General features: G+C 39.4%; 1 protein-coding gene across 1 annotated transcript in view; it reads left to right on the plus strand.

The window, feature by feature from the left end:
• The window catches only part of si:dkeyp-72e1.9 (syntaxin-binding protein 4), a 94,776-nt gene that overhangs the window by 30,314 nt on the left and 40,992 nt on the right, over positions 1-23,470 (plus strand). The window contains exons 4-8 of the mRNA XM_056453883.1: positions 3,717-3,786; positions 3,947-4,021; positions 18,833-18,912; positions 21,003-21,126; positions 21,236-21,377. Coding sequence (XP_056309858.1) covers positions 3,717-3,786; positions 3,947-4,021; positions 18,833-18,912; positions 21,003-21,126; positions 21,236-21,377 — 491 coding nt within the window. The remainder of the gene's footprint in view (positions 1-3,716; positions 3,787-3,946; positions 4,022-18,832; positions 18,913-21,002; positions 21,127-21,235; positions 21,378-23,470) is intronic.

The following is a 23,470-nucleotide window of genomic DNA, read 5'->3' on the forward strand; positions in this document are numbered from 1 at the left end:
TTAAATATATTTTTAAGTATTAGCCCCCTTGTATTTTTTCCCCCAATTTCTGTTTAAATGAATGAAGATCTTTTCCCACATATTTCTAAACAAAATAGTTTTAATAACTCATCTCTAATAACTGATTTATTTTATCTTTGCCATGATGACAGTACATAATATTTTGCTAAGTATTTTTCAAGATACTAGTATTTAGCTTAAAGTGACATTTAAAGGCTTAACTAGGTTAGTTAGACAAGTTACATTAATTAGGTAATTAAGTCATTGTATAACGATAGTTTGTTCTGTAAACTATCGAAAATATACTATTAATAACTACTTAATAATATTAACCTTTAAACGGTTTATAAAAAATTTAAAACTGCTTTTATTCTCGGCAAAATAAAACAATAAAGACTTTCTTTGGAAGACAAAATATTATAGGAAATACTGAGAAAAATGTATTGCTTTGCTAGACATCATTTGGAAAATATTTAAAAAGAAAAGAAATTCACAGGAGGGCGAATAATTTAGACAACTGTTATAGTATAACATGTCATTTTACAAAAAATGCCACAAAAATGTAATTTTTGCAGCCCCGAATCACAGTTTTACCAGCAAAACAAAGGTTTTGAGTTTAGTTAGCCAGCATAGGAAGTTCAAATCTCTGACCAGCGAGTTGAATTAAATTGCTTTCTTTTACCTACATTGCATTCAACCATTTTCCTAATGACCAAAATGAATCATCCTCATTATTATATGAATATAAAAAGCATCTACTGTGATTAAACATTTAAACCATATCATAATTTGAGGCCACAATTCAAACGCGCAGACACAAACTTCGAAAGGAAACCGTGTCAGTGCAGCTGTTTACATTCCTGCGAAACAGATTGTGTTGTCTGACTGCGTATACCTCTGCTTAAGTCTCTCACGTGTGAAGGGGAGTTTAGCGTCATCCCTGTGCTTAGAGTTAATGCCCCTGACGGACTGGAATTAGAGGCTGTCTCCCATTCTGTTGCTGTCGAGCACGGGCTATATGGCAGCTTATAGGGGCGCATGCGCTCTGCCAAGGCTTTGCTTGTTTTTTAGCTTCGCTCACAGACAACTCACTGTTCAGATATATCAGAAAGCATCCTGGCTGCTCTCTTTAGTTTGGTGGAAATACAAATAAAGCATGGTGGCATTTATCAGGTATACGTGTGTTTGGAGGAAATCTAGACAGCTCTTCAGAGTCTGCGTAATGCAGACTGACTGTAAAATGTGACACTAGAAAGGTGGTATTTGGATGAAGTGCTCAGACGCAGTGAAGGGCACAGGTGACCCCTTTGAGACTTTAAGCTTGTTTCTTTCTGGAGTTGAATTGTTCTGACAGCATCTCACTGAATGACTATAGACGTAAACCTGACCTATATATGAGCTGTTGTTGATTTTGTCCTGCGGAACTGAAAAGGACTGTCACAACTCGATAGCACATGAAAAGTTGATAAATACTGCCACTAAGCACTTTGATCTCCTAATGATGATCGTCTGTTAAAACATCTGTAAAACGATTTTAGTTATGATCAACAGCATTGAAGTCAAGTTCACATCAAGGTCACCTTATAATTACCTTGGCACGACATAGATGATTTATTTAGCTGCTGGTGTTTTCAGTACTAAAATGACTTAATCTAAAGGTTGCATATACTGTCAGTTGCAACACAGGCTCATTGTAAAAACGTACCCCTGTATACATTTCTGGAGAGTGCGGATTATGTATTTAAAATATATGCTACAGGACGCTACCAGCTGAACGCTTACTTCCGTGTGGACGGCTATTCCACTGTTACCAGTTTGCCCAGTAGCTAGCCATGTACGTCAGTGGATGCAGAGAGGAGTTGACCGCAACGATGGGGTTCGAGTCCGGTGAAGAACGGTTCCATAAAGCAGGAAAAGTAAAAGGAAAAAAATAAAATAAACAAGTTAAAAACAGGGTGAGAACGTGGTAAGGTTTGAAAATGTGGTAAAATCAGGCAGCTGTGAGGGTTTTTCTTCTTCTGGATTGCTTTTGAAAACACTTTTGAAAACACTGAGTGTTATGTGAAAACAGTAGGCGTGAATGGCACTCTCGAGAGAAATTTGAGATTTGGAAAAGCGTACATAGCGGATTTGCGGAAACAAAACTGCAAAAAATTGTACATCCTGCTCGCGCTGTCCAGAAATGTATACAGGGGTAGGTATTCATAATTAGCCTGGGTTGTTTCAATTAAGATTTTTTTTTGTAAATCAGTTGAATTGTGGTCATTTAAAAATTTTTTTTTGAAATAAGGCTCTTATTCTCAGCATGGCTACATTTCATTTCATTCATTCATTCATTTTACTTCGGCTTAGTCCTTTTATTCATAATTTTTATTTTATTTTATTCATAAGGGTCGCCACAGCGGAATCAACCAACTTATCCTGCATATGTTTTGCACAGCGAAACAGCCATACACACTCATTTACACACATACACTTCAGCCATTTTTGGTTTTTATTCAGTTCACCTATAGTGCATGTCTTTGGACTGTGGGGGAAACCAGAGCACTCACAGGAAACCCACGTGAACATGAGAACATGCAAACTCCACACAGAAATGCCAACCATGAATCAGCAACCGTCTTGCTGTGAGGCAACAGTGCTAATCACTGAGCCACCATGCTCACCTACATTAATTCGGTCAGAATAAATACAGTAAAGCATTATTGCAATTTAAAATAATAATTACTATTTTAGTATATTTAATATATAAAGCGTTCTTTATTTTTTGGGATTGCAATAGATACGTAATTTACATATTTATTGCTAATTTAATACGGGAAATAATCTTCATTTAATTTTTTTTATTATCTGATTACTTTTGAATCAGATCTGTTCATGTGATTGCAATAAATAGTATTCTTGGAGGAATAGAATGTACAAAGGAGCAGCAGAATTTTTACTGTATTTTTTAGTAGAAATGTTTTGCTAAGTTAAAATTGTCTTTTTTTATAATTATTTTGAGGGATTTTTAATAGTATAGACAGGTATAGACAGGAATGTGTGGGGAGCAGAGAGAAAGGGAAATGATCGGCAATGGATCTCGAGCAGGGAATCAAACTTGAGTCCGAACCTTTGTCGACGCATTAACTGTTAGGTTATTGTATATTCTTTAAATAAGAGTCTTCACTTCTTAAAGATCTTACTGACCCCAAGGTCAGTAATTTAGATTAATTTTGACAATTATTACAGATTAAATAATTATTTTCTATTTTAATACATTTAGAAATCCTTTATTCATGTTAGCAGCGGAATGTTCAATAGATAAGCATTTCAACCTTTAGATTTTTAAAAAGTGTATCCTGTAGTGCTTCATTACTTGATAAAAATGAGTGTGTAGTTTGCATGTTCTCCCTGTGTCCGCGTGGGTTTTACTCGGGTGCTCAAGTTTCCCTCCACAGTCCAAAGACATGCACTATAGGTGAATTGAGTAAGCTAAATTGGCCGTAGTGTATGTGTGTGAAGGCAAGAGTGTGTGGGTGTTTCCCAGTGTTGGGCATCTGCTGCATAAAACATATGCTGGATGAGTTGGCGGTTCATTCCACTGTCGTGACCCCTAATTAATAAAGGGACTAAGCTCTTATGCTACTCCAGTTTTAGTCAATGTCAGTTAAAGCCAAATAATGTGACAACTTCATGGATTTTTATAGCTTTTTGTGTTGTAAATTCTTTCTTAGGAAACCTGCAGCCTGGAGACCAAATCCTGGAGGTGAACGGTGAAAGTTTGATTGGCGTGACAAGTGAAAGGTATGTGTTTTAATTCTTTGTTTTCTTCATTAAATTGTTATTTTATTTGCTTATTTGAAAATGCATCAAGGACTGTAATGTTTAGTTCTTGCCTTTTTAGCAGATAAGCCATTTTAACCTACAAACCTTGACACTATTATCTTATCTTTGTTGATTCTAGAGCGGTGGACATTCTCAGAGCAGCATCTTCAACCAATCACATGCGCCTTCTCATAGCCAGAGATGAGGAAGCCAGGTAAGCCTTTGATCATTATATCGAACAATCACATACTTCATATCCACTCAAGCATTAATAAAGTGGCTTTGGAAATGATCAATGCACATTTAAAGATATGCAGTGCTTTTTAAGTTTGAGGGTGGTATGATGTTTAAAAATAATTTAAAATAATGTTTAAAATAATTTAAACTTTGTTGTAACTAAAATATTAAAGAGCCCCTATTATGGGTTTTGAAAATGACCTTCAATGCAGTGTGTAACACAGCTCTAAGTGAATGAAAACATCCAGCTGAGGTTTAAATCTAAAAGTGCACCTTGTTGAAAGCTATTGATTCTTTAGCGAAATAGTTGATTCAAAGTCGAATAAATGAATCGTGTTGGGTTTGGATCTTTTGTTTGATCGCATCGACGTCGATACGGGACATGACCAAATATGTAGTTTAAGTTCCAGTTAAAATGTGCGCGCGCTTTCACTTCAGACACTAGCGGAGGCACGGGGGATCACAGGACTGATCATGACGCGAAGATGACGATCACTGACAGATGGAGATTCGGCTGAGGGGAATAAAGGGTTAAAGTTCATTTTCACAACAATACCACAGTAAAGCCAACCTAGTGCTGTTTTTGTTCCTATCATTTCTCTGATTTTTGATACAATAACCTACAATGCAGTGCGGGATTTGCCAGCTGTTTGCTTTTGAAGGCGCATCAGAGACTATAGGACTTTGTCAGACTTTGACAGGGACTTTGTCGGTAACTTTTACAATTTATATGGACCAGTTTGTTCTTCCTCAGGATCATAACATGTAAGTATCATTAAAATTGTTGCCTCGTTTTGTGTAGTTTGCAAAATGTGTTTTTAATTGTGTGTTATAAATTGTAATCACCCCGTGCGGCTTGTAATCAATTATCTATTATAGATCAGTTCTTGTACTGTATCTCTCAGGTTAAATCTGTATGGGGCTGTTCACATATCGCGTCCAAAACCATGTTAAAAACGTGACACGTGCTTCCTTTACCGATTTAAATGCGATTCTGAACTGGTGATCTTCTGCTGTTTGTCTTTGCTATGGCCACCATCAGCTGTTCCTACACACGAATATTGACGCAGTCAATATTCAAAATAGTTCAGCTTTTGCCACTGTGTGGATTAATACTGAATACATGTCATTGTTATTACTTGGGGATTGGTTTAAGAGTAGAGTATATGCTGGTGTTTAACTGCATTGCTATATTACATTCCTGCATTGGGCTCTCACGTAGTTTGTGCTACTTCATACTGTAGCCGTAACGGGCATTTCTCTCTGTCTCGTGCCGAACGCAGTCGACCAATCGCAACAGACTGAGTCATCGGTCCAATCAGCGCAGATTAGCTTTGTGCAAAGCAGGGGTTTGGGAACAAATGAATCGCTGAATGATTCATATGGCAGTCGCTGGGATGAATAGTTAAAAATAAATGCACATTATAACACAATGAAAGTGCTTTTTGACCTTGCACGCTTATCAGCCTGTTGTTGGAGACCCCTAAAACCAAAATATGGCCTTTTTAATGTAAAATAGGGGCTCTTTAAGCAGCACAACTAAAAAAACATTTAAATTATTTATTTATTTATCTTTTTTTAGTCAAGTAAATGTGGGCTTTGTAGACAAGTACGAGACATCTTTAAAACACATTCAAAATCCTACAGACCTCAAACGTTTGAACTTAATCATCTGTAAATAATCATTAAAATGATTTGCCTCATTAAGTTTTATCACATTTAAACTAAACACTTGCAATCATTTAGACACTCTCATCCACTGATACAGACTTAGGGATGTCTGACCTTGGTATCTTTCATTTGAATGTCCACCCCTTAGAAGACTTGGTAAATAATTCAACGAAAGCTGAATAATTTTGTTCATAAACTAGATCTGACTGAGTATTGGCAGTGCATAAGTGTCTCTTGGCGTGCTATTCAGAGATGAGCTTCTGGCCTGCAGGCTCCCAAAATGCCTTCATCCACTGTTCACTTCACCCGCTAGAAAAAAAGCAGCATTCCTGTTCATGGTGATGCTAGTGAGCTTTTCAGTGTCTAAAAGCTTTTCACTTACCTACTTATTTGCTGACTTATTTACTTTCTTACTTATTTATTTCTATATTTATTTATTTCCTTACATACTTCTTTACTTACATGCTTAATTATTTACTTATTTACTTACTCACTTTCCGACTTATTTATTTACTTCTTATAAACTCACTTTCCTACTTATTTGCTGACTTATTTACTTTCTTACTTATTTATTATTTATTTACTTACCTACTTACTAAATTCACTTATTTTGTTAGTTTTTTACTTCTAAAGTAATTAGAAGGCTTTTTATCAGACATGAACATTTAATTTCATTTTTATTCTTTTGGATTTTCTTTTCTTTTTAGAGGTTTAGAGCTTAATTTTTGTGATACTAGTGTTACACAGCATATTGACAATCAAGCATATTTTCTAAAAACCCTGCAAACTCCACTCATTCTCACCTATCCCATGAGGAAATTTGTCTTACATCTTGTCCAAAAAGTGGCTAATTTGTTTTAATTCATGCGATTCCATTTAAATGAAAATGTACGATTTTTAAAAGAAGGCGTGCCTGCAAACCCCGCCCATAAACCCAACCATCATTGGGGGATGATGACATAATGATTTCTATTCTTATGATTTTCTTCTATATGAATAATATTTTACTATATTACCGTGCGACACGGTGGCTCAGAAGTTAACACTGTTGTCTCACAGCAAGAAGGTCGCTGGTTCGAGCCTCGGCTGGGTCAGTTGGCATTTCTGTGTGGAGTTTGCATGTTCTCCTTGTGTTCACGTGGGTTTCCTCTGGGTGCTCCGGTTTCTCCCACAGTCCAAAGACATGCGGTACAGGTGAATTGAATGAACTAAATTGGCCGTAGTGTATACGTGAGTGTGTATGGATGTTTCCCAGTTCTGGGTTGCAGCTGGAAGGGCATCTGCTGTGTAAAACATATGCTGGATAAGTTGGCGGTTCATTCCGCTGTGGTGACCCCTGATGAATTAAGGGACTAAGCCGAAAAGAAAATGAATGAATGAATTTGGAGCTTGACCATTAAGAACTAACAATTGAGTTTAGTTTAACTGAAAGAAGAAACTCTGGAACTTTGAGTCTCAATTAAAACCCAAACATTCCTTAAAAATCCTCCCTTTTGTAAAAGCTCAAAATGTCAAAATGTATCTTTTTTAACTCCAGTGTTTGTTTCTATTATTTTCTGTTATCTAGTATTTTGCCAAGCTTTCAAATGTTGACTTGCACTTCCATGTGTTAAAATTGTATACATTTTTACATGCACATGTCAGTTGTGGTCCCACACTGACTAAAAACACCCTCTGGCTCAGCCTGTCTGTTTCAGTATCCAGACCCTACACACATGCTATTGGTCAAGCTGTTTTCAGGGATTTGAATGAGGCTCTGCGTTTACACTTTTTGGAGAGATAAACAATAGACAAAGAAAAACAAACTGGATTAAAGGAATTTATGTTGACAGAAAAAAATCTTATATACTTACACACATTATATATTTATATATTAAATACTTCTTTTTAATTCAGAGTCAATTGTATAAAAGCCATTCACAAGCTATAAACCTATGGTAACAAGATTTCTTATTAAGATTTGATTTTAGATGTTAGTAATTTCTAACAATATAGCTTTCTTTGGTGCGACACGGTCGCCTCACAGCAAGAAGGTCGCTGGTTCGAGTCCCAGCATGGGTTTCCTCCGGGTGCTCCGGTTTTCCCCACAGTCCAAAGACATGAGGTATAGGTGAATTGAATAAACTAAATTGGCCGTAGTGTATGTGTGAATGAGTATGTATGTATGTTTCCCAGTACTGGGTTGCAGCTGGAAGTGCATCCGCTGTGTAAAACATATGCTGGATAAACTGGCGGTTCATTCCGCGGTGGCAACTCCTGATGAATAAAGGGACTAAGCTGAAGGAAAATGAATGAATAAATGAATGAATGATAGTTTTCCTTACTGTGACTTTTGATGTATTTATTTAATTTTATTTTAAGTTTAAGAATTTATTTGTTATATTTCTTATATTGTGTATATTATTAGTGTATGTACATGTGTATGTACAGTGTATGTACAGTTTTATATTTTACCATCACTTATTTAATATTTAAAAACAGTTAGCACTAATTTAACACTGTTAAATTTCAAAAATCTGCTTTTACACTTTTAAATTTAAGTGATAATAAAATAAATTTAATAAACTTTTACATTTATTACACTTTTAAATTTAAGTGCAGTGTGATAAAATGTGATGAAATTGAATCATTTTTAATAAATGTATTAATTTATAATTTCTTTTTAAATTAATTTACAAATGAAAATATAAAACAAGCAGGATAGAGAAATACACATCTCATATGACTGTCAAGCTGTCAGTGACTTACGTGGTAAACCATCCATTTTATTGATTTATTTATCTTTTTTTCAACCATTTTGTCAATGCCTCAGTGTGTTGGTATGTGCTTTATACTTGTCTAGATTGGTAATCAACAGGAGATGATGATTATTGTCTTTGACTCCATAAAGGATATTTTTCAGCACTTTGCAAATGGACATGACTTAGTAGCGTGTAAAATCTGTTCTTGCAAGTTCATGTTACATGCATTTTTTGGCAAATGAGCATTCGTAACCTTGCACGTAGAGAGTGCTCCTAAGAGCAAAGATGCATTGTTATCTAGAAACCCAGCCATGAACTGACACTGGCAGCACAGGGATTGTATGAATGAAAGTAAAAGGCATCCTGCATTGCGTTTGTGGAGACACAGAGGGAGCGTGAGTGAGCGAGAATGAAAACAGACTCACGGTTTAAGCCATGATGAGATGAGTCTTTGCGTCTCCATGCTTTAATCTGCGTTCTGCCTTTAACCAATGTGCACTGAGGGGATTACGCCTCTGCCTCCATGCAAAGACCTCCGCTGCCTTCACCCGCATATCAACAACCTGGAAGTCTTTAGGGACCGAAAGACTGAGCGCAGCATTTTGGGCTTTTTGTTTGTGGGGTTTTTTCTGAGCAAGACGGCTTTGACTGAGCATGGTGTTTATTGAGACAACACTCAAGTCTTTTAGAGTCGGCTTCTTACCATATGCATCACAACCTTGGGTGACCTCCTTCCCTCTAATCCCCAGTGATAACCCATCCTGAGGACGGAGGAAAAGGAGCAAAAAGCTCTATGCATTGCATCATGCACTTCAAAAGCTGAGTCCACCTGGATATTTTGGACTTAGTATAAATATGAATCAGCTATCTGTATATAGTAGAGCTGTCAACGTTAACGCGTTAACACATGTGAATAATCTGAAAAAGTCAATGCATTATTATTTCTATAGCCCAAATTAATCGTTTGATAATGGCAAACATCTGTCATGGCAGCTACTGTATATCATTGTGTTATAGATAATATGTTAACACATGATGGATCAAGACGGAAGATGGAAGTTTTGGATTAAAACAAAGTTGTGTAAATCAGAGCTGATGAACTGTACAAGAAGTTCGAAGTACCATCTTCAGGCCAAACATATTTTTGCAGATGTTAGCAAAATACCAGTGCTGAGGGTGAAAGTACTCGATGAATACAAATAAACAATTGCAAAGCCAACTTATTCCATCACTAAAATGATATCCACAGACTTGTCAACATTGTTCAGGGCGGTGAACTATATTATGAGAATACGTGACATATGACTAGGGCCAGACGGAATCTGCGGACATTTTTTGTTGTTTTTGCTGAGATTTTTGCTAAAAATCTGCAGGTTTCTGCTGAATTATTTTGGGAGTTTCATAACTAAAACCTTAATATGTGAAATAAAAAATAATATCTTTTTAACTTGTATTTAATGTTTAAAATGCAAATCCAATTAGATTTACTTTATTTGGTAAATAAAGCAAGTCTCTCATATAATATCTCTACTAAAAGACAGAGAATATTACTTTACAAACTGTATTGTAAATAAATCAAACAAACATGTTCATATTAGTCAATAATATTACTGTAATTAATTTAAAATCTGAATAAATATTAATTTACACACATTTACACAAGTAAATAAACAGAAATATGGATGGGCTAAAAATATGCGGAATTCTGCGGAAAATCTGCAGAATTCTGCACGCGCAGATTCCGTGTGGGTCTACATATGACATTGACAAAGCTAAAAAAAAAGTCAGTTTGCCTAAAACACTTTCATTGCACTTACTGAAGATCACTGGACATCAGTATGTAACCAAAATCACATTGGTGAAACAGTATAGCTAATCGATGACATTAATTATCTACGCTAATTCAATTTAGACATGCATTTCATCTTTAAAACGAACTGTATGGGGTGGTATGATGCCGCTGATAGCTTCTGTTTTTTAACGCTTACCAGCTGACCGCTTACCTCCGTGTTGATGGCTTTTTCGCTGTAACCGTTTTGCCCAGTAGCTTGCCGCAGACGTCACCCATTCCCTTTAAGCAGGAAAAACAAAAAATACTACATTATTACTACAACACTATTGGGAAAGGGATGGGTGGGGGCGATCGGACAGTCAGTCAGCCAGTCAGTTAGTCAGTCGATAGCAGCCTCTGATGGATATACGTGAGCACAAATGACACTTGTGAGAGAAATTTGAGATCTGAAAAAGCGTACACAGCGGCCTCTGGTGGGTTTGCAAAAACAAAAATTGCAAATAAAAAACTTACGTCCTGTGGCGTATTTTGATCTCTCCAAAAATGTATGCAGGGGTACATATCAATAATAAGACTGGGTTACATTTAAATTAATCAGCCACCATGATTATGCTAAACATGTTTTTTTGTTTGTTTGTTTTTTGTATCGATCGAAAGCCCTAAAATATAGTAGTTACTGAAAGCTTGGCTGTGCTTTGAAACCTGTGGCTGTGCATTATGGATAAAACAAGCATAGATCTGCTTTGAATTGTCTTTGGTGACACTCGAGGTCACCTGCATGCAGGTAAAGAGGCCAGTGGCTGAGGCTGTGCACCAGTACATTATGAAAGCGAGTCCATCACTGAATATGATTTGAGTCCAGTGACCGGACATAACTGTTGACCTATGTGTGACACTCAAGAGGTGTCTGGGGGAAAATTGGCCTGGGATGGAGGTTAAGAGAATATTTAAATAAATCATAAATGATCAGTGTTTTCAATTTTAGGTTTTAAATGCTGAAATACATATTAGTAGTAGCAGAACAACCTTTACAGTTCATGACATACACCATGGTTGTCTGTGAAAAGGGCAATAATCATATTAAGCATAATCTGACAACGTCCTTCATACAGTATACACATAATTAGACATATTGTGCTGTCCGTAACTGTACTTTTGCGCATGCGGGTCAGTTAAGGACCATCATCTGTTCACACTGCAAATCTGATATTGGCCACATTTATAACAACAGTGTGAACATTCATTCATTTTCCTTTTGGCTTAGTCCCTTTATTAATCTGGGGTTGCCACAGAATGAACCGCCAACTTATCCAGCATATGTTTTACGCAGCGGATGCCCTTCTAGCTGCAACCCATCACTGGGAAACACCCATACACTCTCGTTCACACACATACACCATGGACAATTTTTTTAGCTTACCCAATTCACTGTTATGAAGCGGACAGGAGACAGAGGTAAGGAAACGTTAGGGTGTTTATTAAATGACAACAAGGAGCACATGAAGGATAGCCAGGAGGATCAGGAATGATGTTGGGGTCTTTTCCTCCGTGACTGGGTAACAGGAATACACGAGGATGGACAGCACACACCAGATACAGCTGACAGAGGATGACACAGACTTGGAAGGACTGGAAGACAGGACGATTCGGGTGGACCAGGAAGACTAGGAGGAATACAAAGAGAACAGGTAAGTAAAGCGTTTGTTTTAGCTGAGGATGACTACGCTGAGTGGTCGCTCAGTTGTCCGCTTTCGTCGAGACGAGCCCGGACAATGAGCGACTGGAGTGCTGTGCTTTTATCTGGTGCTCGTGAATGTGATGCAGCTGTGTGCTCATTAGAAGTCAGGTGATGGTGATCTTCGTGAGTGGGGATCGTGAGAGCCTGACCAATCCGTGACAGTACCCCCCTCCCCAGGGCCCGCTCCTGAGGGCCGACACCTCCGACGCCGTGGTGGTCTCCCTCTGCCTCTAGGCGCTGGGAACTCAGGGTGGCTCTCATGAAACTCCACCATGAGACTAGGATCGAGAATATCAGCTCTGGGAACCCATGTCCTTTCTTCGGGGCCGTACCCTTCCCAGTCCACCAGGTACTCCAACTGGCCACCACGACGTCGGGAACGCAAGATCTCCTTCACTGCGTAGACGGCTCCTTCTTCTAGGAGCAGTGGAGGAGGGGGTTCCTCTTCGTGGTCAGGCTCTGTGGAGGGAAGAACAGGATCGTGATAGGGTTTCAGGAGTGATACGTGGAATGTAGGGTGAATACGGTAGTGAGAGGGTAATTGTAGTTTGTAGGTGACGGGGTTAACCTGTTCCACGATGGTGAAGGGACCAACAAATCGGGGACTTAACTTGCGAGAGGGCAGTCGCATGCGTATGTCCCGGGTGGATAGCCACACCTTTTGTCCGGGTGTGTATCTGGGTTCTTCAGACCTTCTTCTATCGGCGGTTACCTTGCTTCGACGGACTGCCCTCTGCAGATGTTGATGAGCCTCGTCCCAGACTCTCTCGCTCTCCCGGAACCAGTGATCCACTGCGGGGACATCAGATGGTTCGCCATCCCAGGGAAAGAGCGGTGGTTGGAAGCCCAGGACGCACTGGAATGGCGTGAGTCCGGTGGAGGGTTGCCGCAGTGAATTTTGGGCATATTCTGCCCAGCCCAAATACTGGCTCCAGGAGCTCTGGTGACCACTGCAGAAGGTCCTCAGGAACCGTCCCACCTCCTGAATCTTCCTCTCTGTCTGCCCGTTGGTTTGGGGATGATATCCAGAAGAGAGGCTGACGGCCACACCTAGGAGCTTGAAGAAGGCTTTCCATAGACGTGAGATGAACTGTGGACCTCTGTCCGACACAATATCTTCTGGAATACCAAATGACCTGAAGACTTGATTAAAGATATTGTCGGCTGTTTCAAAGGCTGTGGGAAGACCTTTCAGAGGGATTAGTTTGACAAACTTTGAGAATCTATCTACGATGACTAGAATACAGGTATTACCTTCTGACGAGGGGAGGTCAGTGATAAAGTCCACTCCTAGGTGTGACCAGGGACGGTTCGGAATCGGCAAGGGATGGAGCTTTCCAGCGGGTAGATGACGTGGGCTCTTGGATTGGGCACAGTCCTTACAGCCCTGAACATATTGCCTCACATCCCTTGCCATGTTTGGCCACCAGAATCGTTGGGATACTAGCGAGAGAGTATTGTTGATCCCTGGATGTCCAGTGCCTAGCGAGGTATGTAAGGAGTGGATCAGATCTACCCGGTGTTCAGGTGGTATGAACTGCCGATGAGGAGGGCATCCCGGCGGAGCAGGGGCTTCCGGAGTGGCAACGACTGGAGGAGCGTTCCAGGTGATCGGACAAATGGAGATGTGTTCGGGAAGAATCTTCGTTGGGAGTTCTTCATGATCGTGATGCTCGTGTAAACGAGAGAGAGCGTCTGCTCTTAGATTCTTGGGTCCTGGACGATAGGAAATGGAGAAATCAAAACGTGAGAAGAAAAGTGACCATCTGGCTTGACGTGGACATAGTCTCTTGGCCTCTTTGATATATTGGAGGTTTTTGTGATCTGTGATCACCTGGAACGGATGTTTGGCTCCCTCCAACCAGTGACGCCACTCCTCCAAGGCTAGCTTGATTGCTAGAAGCTCCCTGTCTCCTATGCTGTAATTCTGCTCCGCCGGGCTCAACTTCCGAGAGAAATAGGCACAGGGATGCAGTCGGGGCGGTGTATCATGATGTTGGGATAATACTGCCCCGACGCCGGTGGTGGATGCGTCCACTTCCACCACGAAAGGAAGATTTGGGTCAGGATGAGTCAGGAGTGGGGCCCTTGTGAACTCCTTCTTAAGAAGGCGGAAGGCTGCGGCTGCTTCTTTGGTCCACTCCAGTCCTTTGGGTTTACCCTTGAGGAGATTAGTGAGAGGTGATGTAATCCTGCTGTAGTCCTTGATAAACCGTCTATAAAAGTTAGCAAACCCAAGAAACCTCTGGAGCTCCTTAATGGAAGTGGGTTCTGACCAGGATAGAACAGCCTCAATTTTCTTCCCATCCATACGTATACCGGTTTGGTCAATGATGTATCCCAAGAAATGAATCGACTTCTGGTGGAATGAGCATTTCTCCGCTTTGAGGTAGAGGTGATGTTCTCTCAATGTGTGTAGGACCTCCGCAACGTGTTGGCGATGTTCGGCCTCACTCCGGGAGTAAATGAGGATGTCATCTATGTACACTATTACAAAGTGGTGAAGAAACTCCCGGAGGACTTCATGAATGAAGTTTTGGAATACGGAGGGGGCGTTGACCAGACCGTAAGGCATGACCTCATATTCATAGTGGCCAGTAGGGGTCACGAATGCTGTCTTCCATTGGTCCCCCTCACGTATTCTTATCAGATTATACGCGCTGCGGAGGTCCAATTTAGTGAAGACTTTAGCTTCTCGGAGCTGTTCCAAAGCGGCTGGTACCAGAGGAAGGGGATATCGGTATTTTACTGTACCGTTATTTAGGACCCTGTAGTCGATGCATGGACGCAGCCCTCCGTCCTTCTTGGCCACAAAGAAGAAGCTTGAGGCGGCTGGTGATTTTGAGTGACGTATGTACCCCTGACTCAGAGCCTCCCTTATGTAATCTTCCATTGCCTGATTCTCTGGAAGCGAGAGCGGGTAGATCCTACCTCTTGGCAACTGGGCATCTGGAACTAGGTCGATCGCGCAGTCCCATGGCCGATGCGGCGGTAGCTGGGAAGCTCTCTTGGGGCAGAAGACATCATGAAAGGAGCTGTACTCCTTAGGAATGTGGATAGACTGCTTCTCAGGAGGACTCTCGACCGATGTTGTAAACAAAGAAATGGGGTTCCGACCTTGAAGAGGGAGATTTGGAAAACAGGTAGGTGTACATCCAGATCCCCATTTCTTTATCTCTCCTGTGCCCCAAGAGATGATGGGATCGTGCTTCACCAGCCACGGGCGCCCTAGAATGATGTCCATATTTGCACCCTCCAGAACCAGAAATTGAATCCTCTCTTGATGTAACAACCCCACTTGAAGAAGGATGTCTTCGCATTGTCGATGGATACGGGTCGAAGATCGAGTGCACTGGGTTATCGGTTGTATCTGGTATATATGCGAGGACGCCTCAGTACGTAGGTGGAGTTGACGACAGAGGGATTGGGAGATGAAGTTCCCTGCTGACCCGGAGTCGATGAGGGCTGTGACAAGGAGAGAAATAGAGGCAGTAGTTATTTGTACGGTGGTAGTAAGTGGTTTACATTGTTCAATATTCGTACTGAATACACTCACTGAAGTCCGAATGGGACGAAGGGGACACTCCATACGGGTGTGTCCACTGACACCGCAGTATAGACACAGACCCCGGGTCAGCCTCCTCTGTCGTTCCGCTGATGTCAGTCTTCCAGACTCTATTATCATGGGTTCTGGTTCTGGAGAGGCTGTTGACTCAGGCGATTGGAGGAGTGCAGACGAGGGGGTGATGGTGTCCTGTTGATAGGAACGGAGACGATCGGAACATCGGAGAGAATGTTGGATGAATCTCTCCAGACCCATAGTATCATCTAATGTGGCCAGCTGGATTCGGAGAGTGGGTTCCAAGCCGAGCCGGTACGTGGTCAACAACGATCTCTCATTCCATCCACTTGCAGCTGCTAGAGTGCGAAACCGGAGAGCATATTCCTGTGTAGATAGAGTACCTTGCTTTAGATGATACAGCTGCTCTCCAGCGGCTACTTCCCCATCAGAACGTCCAAACACCTCTTTGAAATACTCCGTGAAGGTAGTGATGGAATTCATGACCGGCCCGGCTTGGTTCCAGATCGTCTCAGCCCATTTAAGTGCAGGCCCAGAGAGTAGTGATACGATGTAGGCGATCTTTGACTTATCTGTGGGATATAGAGAAGGTTGCATTTCGAATATGAGGGAACATTGTAACAGAAAACCATTGCACTCCCCCGCTCCGCCTGAGTAGGGCGCTGGTCGGGCCATGGGACTGGAAGGAAGGGCCGAAGAAGAAACTGTGGAGGCGGAAGTGCTCGGTGCTGGTGGTGCGTTGGAAAGTGGAGCTGGTGGCTGTAGAATCCGCTTCAACTGGTCCACCAGCTCTTGAAAGTGATCGGGGGTGCTCATGTTGTCGTCGTTATTGGTCCGGGCTTCTGTTATGAAGCGGACAGGAGACAGAGGTAAGGAAACGTTAGGGTGTTTATTAAATGACAACAAGGAGCACATGAAGGATAGCCAGGAGGATCAGGAATGATGTTGGGGTCTTTTCCTCCGTGACTGGGTAACAGGAATACACGAGGATGGACAGCACACACCAGATACAGCTGACAGAGGATGACACAGACTTGGAAGGACTGGAAGACAGGACGATTCGGGTGGACCAGGAAGACTAGGAGGAATACAAAGAGAACAGGTAAGTAAAGCGTTTGTTTTAGCTGAGGATGACTACGCTGAGTGGTCGCTCAGTTGTCCGCTTTCGTCGAGACGAGCCCGGACAATGAGCGACTGGAGTGCTGTGCTTTTATCTGGTGCTCGTGAATGTGATGCAGCTGTGTGCTCATTAGAAGTCAGGTGATGGTGATCTTCGTGAGTGGGGATCGTGAGAGCCTGACCAATCCGTGACATTCACCTGGACCACATGTCTTTGGACTTGTGGGGGAAACCGCAGCACCCGGAGGAAACCCACGCGAACACGGGGAGAACATGCAAACTCCACACAGAAATGCCAACTAGTCCAGCCAAGGCTCGAACCAGTGACCTTCTTGCTGTGAGGCGACAGCACTACCTACTACGCCACCGCATAGTAAACATCTATGCAAAAAAATCAGATCTGAGAAAAAAAAATCAGATTTGAGCAGTTAACCTCGCAGTGTGAACGCAGCCTAAAAGACACCTGTCCACAACCTCAAACAGTCACATTTCAAATGTCACTATGGCCAAGACCAAAGAGCTGTCAAAGGACACCAGAAACAAAATTGTAGACCTGCACCAGGCTGGGAAGACTGAATCTGCAATAGGTAAGCAGCGTGGTGTTAAAAAAAAATTAACTTTGGGAGACATTTTTAGAAAATGAAAGACGTACAAGACCACTGATTATCTCTTTCGATCTGGGGCTCCACGCAAGATCCCAGAACCACAAGGGTGGACCTAGTAAATGACCTGCAGAGAACTGGGACCAAAGTAGCAAAGGCTACCATCAGTAATACACTGAAGGAATCAAATCCTGTAGTGCCATATGTGTCACCCTGCTTAAGCCAGTACATGTCAAGTCCCATCTGAAGTTTGCTAGAGAACATTCGGATGATCAAGAAGAGGACTGGGCAACTGTCATATGGTCAGATGAAACCAAAATAGAACGTTTTGGTAAAAACTCAAGTTGTCATGTTTGAAGAAGAAAAAATGCTAAGTTGCACTCAAAGAACACCATACCTACTGTGAAGCGTGGGGTGGAAACATCATGCTTTGGGGCTGTTTTTCTGCATGGGGACCAGGATGACTGATCTGTGTAAAGAACATCTGGGGCCATATATCTTGAGATTTTGAGTGAAAACCACCTTCCATCAGCAAGGTCATTGAAAATGAAATGTGGCTGGGTTTTTCATCTTGATAACAATCCCAAACACACAAGGAGTGGCTTCGTAAGAAACATTTCAAGGTCCTGAAGTGGCCAAGCCAGTCTCCAGATCTTAACCCTATAGAAAATATTTGGAGGGAGTTGAAAGTCCATGTTGCCCAGCAACAGCCCCAAAACATTATTGCTCTAGAGGAGATCTGCATTGAGGAATGGGCATGGAAAATACCAGCAACCGTGTGTGAAAACCTTACTTACAGAAAACATTTGACGCCTGTCATTGCCGACAAAGTCTATATAACAAGTATTGAGATCAAATTTTCTGATTGACTAAATACTTATTTTCCACCATAATTTGCAAATAAATTCTTTTTAAAAATTCTAAAAAAAATTTCTTCTGGATTTACTTTTAATTTTGTCTCTCATAGTTGAGGTCTACCTTTGATTAAAAATTACAGACCTCTCATCTTTTAGAGGGAGAACTTGCACAATTGGTGGCTAAATAAATACTTTTTTGCCCCACTGTATCTATAAAGTGTTACCTCTTAACATACAGTATAACTAACACACACACACACACACACACACGCACACACGCACACACACACACATTTATATACTAGCCAGACAAATAAAAAACTAGGAAAGATAATCAGTTTTAGATTTAAAACACCTGAAAATACATCTCGAACATTGGTCATGCTTTTTCCTCATTGTAATGATGTGACAAATTTTAATCACTGATCTCAGCACTCTAGAGAGGATTTATATCTGCTTAGAGCATATTTTGATTGTGGGGATAACATTCTGGAGACCTTCACATTCTGTCCTAAAAAAATAACTTAACATGATATTATTTGGAATAGTTGAAGCTATTCTTACATAATCTGGGAGAAGTAATGACTGTTATATCATTCAGGTGTTCAAGGTTTTCTGTGTGATTATTAGTAGTTTTTTTTTTTGTCTTGGTTGGATTATTAATAATTTCTCTTTTGTCTTTATGTAGGCGAGAATTTGCAGAGCTTCTTGAAAAGTACGGCTCAAATGGCAGCACAGGTTCTACCAGGAATTCTCCAATTCAGCATAGTAGGTTACTGTTTCTCACACATAATTTAAAGCCATGTAATTCAATCATTTCTGTGCTCGAGTTTACTAGAATGTCTCTCTTTCCTAACCTCACATAACAAAGGTTATGAAATGCTGATTCATGCAATATGATCTTCCAAAAATGTCTTACAACAGGAAAAGAAGAACATTTTTATAATAATTTCACTACTATATTTATACGCATTCTCAAATATGAATGTAAACTGAAGTGTTTTTGGACTCAAGTCAATTATCATTCTAATGTTTGAAGGAGAAACAAATCAGCCCTTGAAAATGGCTTAAGACAGCGCATTTGTCCATTATGCAATTTTGAACATCTGTTTCTGCCGGAGGAAAGACACTCCACAAGGATGAAGCTTGTGCTCAGTCTTATCCCTGCACTCTCTTCAGTGTAGAAAATTCTAATGATGTAACTCGCTTTAAGCACAACAGCCTTTAATTTAAAAGTGCAAATGAGATAGAGCTTTGCAGGAACTATGGTCTTATGGGCTTTGTCTGGACACTTTTTGACAAAAGTTTTCCAGACTACAGTTTGCTGGAAAGCTCAATATAGTTATATATCAATATATAGATTTTTTTAAGCAAATTTCTGTGGTGTTCGAAATCGCCTACTACTCAAGTATGACTACATTTGAATTTGAATTTACTACACGACCATTAGAACAGCATGTTCTATATAGTATGTATAGTATAGTATAGTACATGCTACATCCACCATTTGTCATCATAACGTGCCTACCCACGTCAGTTGCATCGCTTCACTGCCATTCATGAATTCTCTTTTGTGGCATCATGGGATAGCGTAGTGTATATTGTATGCATACTTCAGAATCTCGCCGGAAGTAACATGTTATATAGTTATTTCTCGCATAGTTTTTTAAATACTATGAATTCTGAGGAACTACTCAGCTCGCATACTGTTTTAATATACTGTATAGTATGGAAGTACGCAATTCCAGACACAGCCATAGTTTTTTTTAAATATATTGTTGGTTTCTATTTTATATTATTATGTTTTATAAGAGTTGGATACAAAATCAATTCCAAAAAGTCTTTTAATTTTAGCTTATTGGACACTCAGGAAAAAGTTTTCAGGTTCAAAGGTGTTTTTCCCCCTCAGAGAGACAGTATACTAGTCAATTTGTTTCATAAAATGTCAAGCAAAGTTTTATGGATTCTGAATGTTCTTCATGGAATTATTAATGCCAATTAAGACCTTTAACTGTGTATTATTATTTTTGATATTCTTAAAATGAGTGTCTCTGGCGGTTCTTACATAAACATGGATAATTATAATCTTGTCAAATTTGACACTAGAATAATCAGTGGTGCAAAGAGTGCTGAAAAATCATACCCATGTAAAAGTACCATTACTTGCCCCAAAATGTAGTGCAAGTAGAGTAAAAGTATCTGTTGTAAATAATACTCAAAGTAGCCCTTTCAAAAGTACTCAAGAGTAGTGAGTATTGAGTAGTACGCTGTGAAAAGCTGATGCATTTACATGCAATTTGTGCAGGGATGTGTAAACGTAACATTTTGTAGTGCATTTAGTGATTATTTAAGGCCATTTGGGGATTTCAGTCATCATAGAGTAAACATCTGCCATCTTCTCATCAGTGACATGCAGTCTAAACAGTCTCTGGGTCATTGTGTGTTAAGATTTTGGACATCTCTTTGGACACTTTTTTAATACTTCAAATGGTTTGCTGCAATTTAAAAGTGCCTATGTCTTAAGGTTGTTCAGTATGGTGCGATTTTATTTTCTATGTGTGATTTGATTGGACGGGAATCACAGGACTGATGTGTCTACTTTAGCCAATTCCCATAGACAAGAAAAAATAAAGTAGTGACTGCAGGTTGAAGGAAAGTTGTGAAGTAAAAGTACCGATACTGTACTACAAATGTACTCAAGGAAAGTAAAACTACACATTTTTAAACTACTTTGTAAAGTACAATTCCTAAGAAAAACTACTCAGTTACAGTAATTTGAGTATCTGTAATTTGTTACTTTACACCACTGAAAATCAGAAACTATGTAATCCCTAAATCTTAATTTTTTTATGCTAAAGCAGGCAGATATTTGGACAGCACATCATCAGGATCTTCATCAAGATCTCAAAGTCCTTTATTGCTGAGTCCTGCTGGATCTCAGAGTAATTACAACAACACCGGACCCTTGCTACGCTCCTTAAGGTACTGGGAACTAATGGTTTAATCTAATAAAGCGTATTTATGGAACCATATTATGTCTATTGACACGTGGCCTCATGCTGTATACTTTTATGTGTATGTTTGGTTTCAGTCACCCAGGTGAAGGGGTGATTCAGCTGATAACAGTGGCTCGCTCCTGCAGTCTGGGTATCACCATTGGTGGTGGCTCCAACAGACCTGATGGCCCTGCAGTTTTTATCCAGGAAGTGCTGTCTGGAGGAGACTGTCATCGGGTGAGAGAAGAAGTCCTTTTAACTGTAGTAAAAGTTTTATTTGTTGAACAATTAATATTAGTATTTGCAAAAGCCAGAACTTAACTCTTTCCCAACCAGCAAGTTTTTTAAGTCCCACAGAATATTTTGTTGAACAAATTTGTAAACAGTTAGTATATCAAAAGAAAGAACAGTTTCTGCTTTTAAAATAAAAAATAAAATAAAATAAAATAAAATAAAATAAAATAAAATAAAATAAAATAAAATAAATAAATAAATAAATAAATAAATAAATAAATAAATAAATAAATAAATAAATAAATAAATAAATAAATAAATAAATAAAAATAAAAATAAAATAAAATAAAATAAAATAATATAAAATACATGTAAATAAAATTTTATTAAATAAAAAAATAATAAAGTAAAATAACATACTGATTGAATTGACAATGAAACAAAGCTTGTGCATTTGTACATCTCTTCAAGGGTTTTTCATTTTGTTCTATAACTGCATTGATTTACGTGCAGTTTAGTGTTTGATGATCATCTTCATAAACAGCAGATAATAAACAAAGAGGATCATCCTCTTTGATTGTTTTGGATGTGGAGTTCAGACACCAGTCTTATTACGGGCTCGTAATTAGTCCCAGGTGCTGTTCATACATCAGTGTTTATAATTACTCACTATTTGTAGAAATACAAGTTAATGCATTAAATACACATGTATATTAAATTATTGTAATCTATATATTTAACAAAAGCGTATTGTCATATGGAGTTTTGTTTGTTGACATTGTAGAAATCACTGAGTGAATGCATTTAGTCACTCATATAGAAATCTGATATATGGCAATATATGCAAATGACATATTTGACATACAAGTTCAGGTTTGGATTTTACATATATAAAATAAATTTCAATATTTTTCAAAATATTACAGAAATTGCCTTTACAAATATGCAAATATATGCTCAAAAAAATTAGCTATTACTCAGCAAACAATTGTGTGTTTAATAGTCATCCAATAGACATCTAAATGTAGACAGCTTGGCTAAAACAAAGCTAAACTTGGCCTGTCAGTCAAAATCTAATAAACATCTAAGAATAGCCCAAAACTATCGTCAAATAGACAGATTAGACAGACTTTATATGTGTAGTCATTCATTTCTGTTTATTTGATGACTAGTCTAGTTTTGGCCTACTCTTAGACATCTATTAGATTTTCTCTGACAGCCCAAATTTAGCCTTGTTTTAGCCAAGACGACTATGTTTAGACATCTATTAGACATATTTTAAAAACAAAAAAATGCTTGCTGGGATATGGCCATATATCAGATTTTCATATGGACAGGTTAAATGTACTTCAGTGTAAATTGTATGCTCTGAAACACTGATTGCTGCACTGGGACCTTGTCAATTAGCAAACAGACTAATGCGTTACCAGCATAGTTCACACTTAAGAATTGTAATTAATCTCAACGACATTGCGTTGGTAAAGATACACAATATACACATTCGTCAGCAGAATTTTACTAAATTAGATGTTGCTACAATTTTAATTTGTTAAATATTGAGTGTGTTTACGTGCCTGTTCCTAAACCAATTACACTTATTAAGCCGGCAGTGCGTGTGGTCGTGTAAATGCGTTAAACAGTTTTTCATTATCGGCGTAAGGTCTTAAACATCTTAACCTTAAACCGATCGACACTGGTAGCTATTTGCCTATTAGCTTGATTTTGCCCGCCACGTAAACACCTTAACAGTGATCTGTCGGCTTATTGAAGTGCGCATGTGTAATATATGATAGGATCACATCCTCACGGCAGATTTAAGCACATCCTGCAACAGTGAGTGTTTCGTCTTGGGTATATCGCAAACTCATTTTTTGACCCAAGAAATTGTAAAAGCATGCTCCTAACACATGCACACATGGAAAATATATGGAAAATGAGTTTAATGGTTTACTTAACCTCACGAGTCACGTGACATATGTAATACTCCAAAAAATACATGTATGATTACATTTTGACGTTACCACTGGGAAATAACCACTTGTAAAATAGGTTATTTCGATCAGTTTTTAGATAGAGTTTTGATGGTTAACAGCAAA

This window comes from Danio aesculapii, chromosome 3 (assembly GCF_903798145.1).
Source record: "Danio aesculapii chromosome 3, fDanAes4.1, whole genome shotgun sequence".
NCBI lineage: Eukaryota > Metazoa > Chordata > Actinopteri > Cypriniformes > Danionidae > Danio > Danio aesculapii.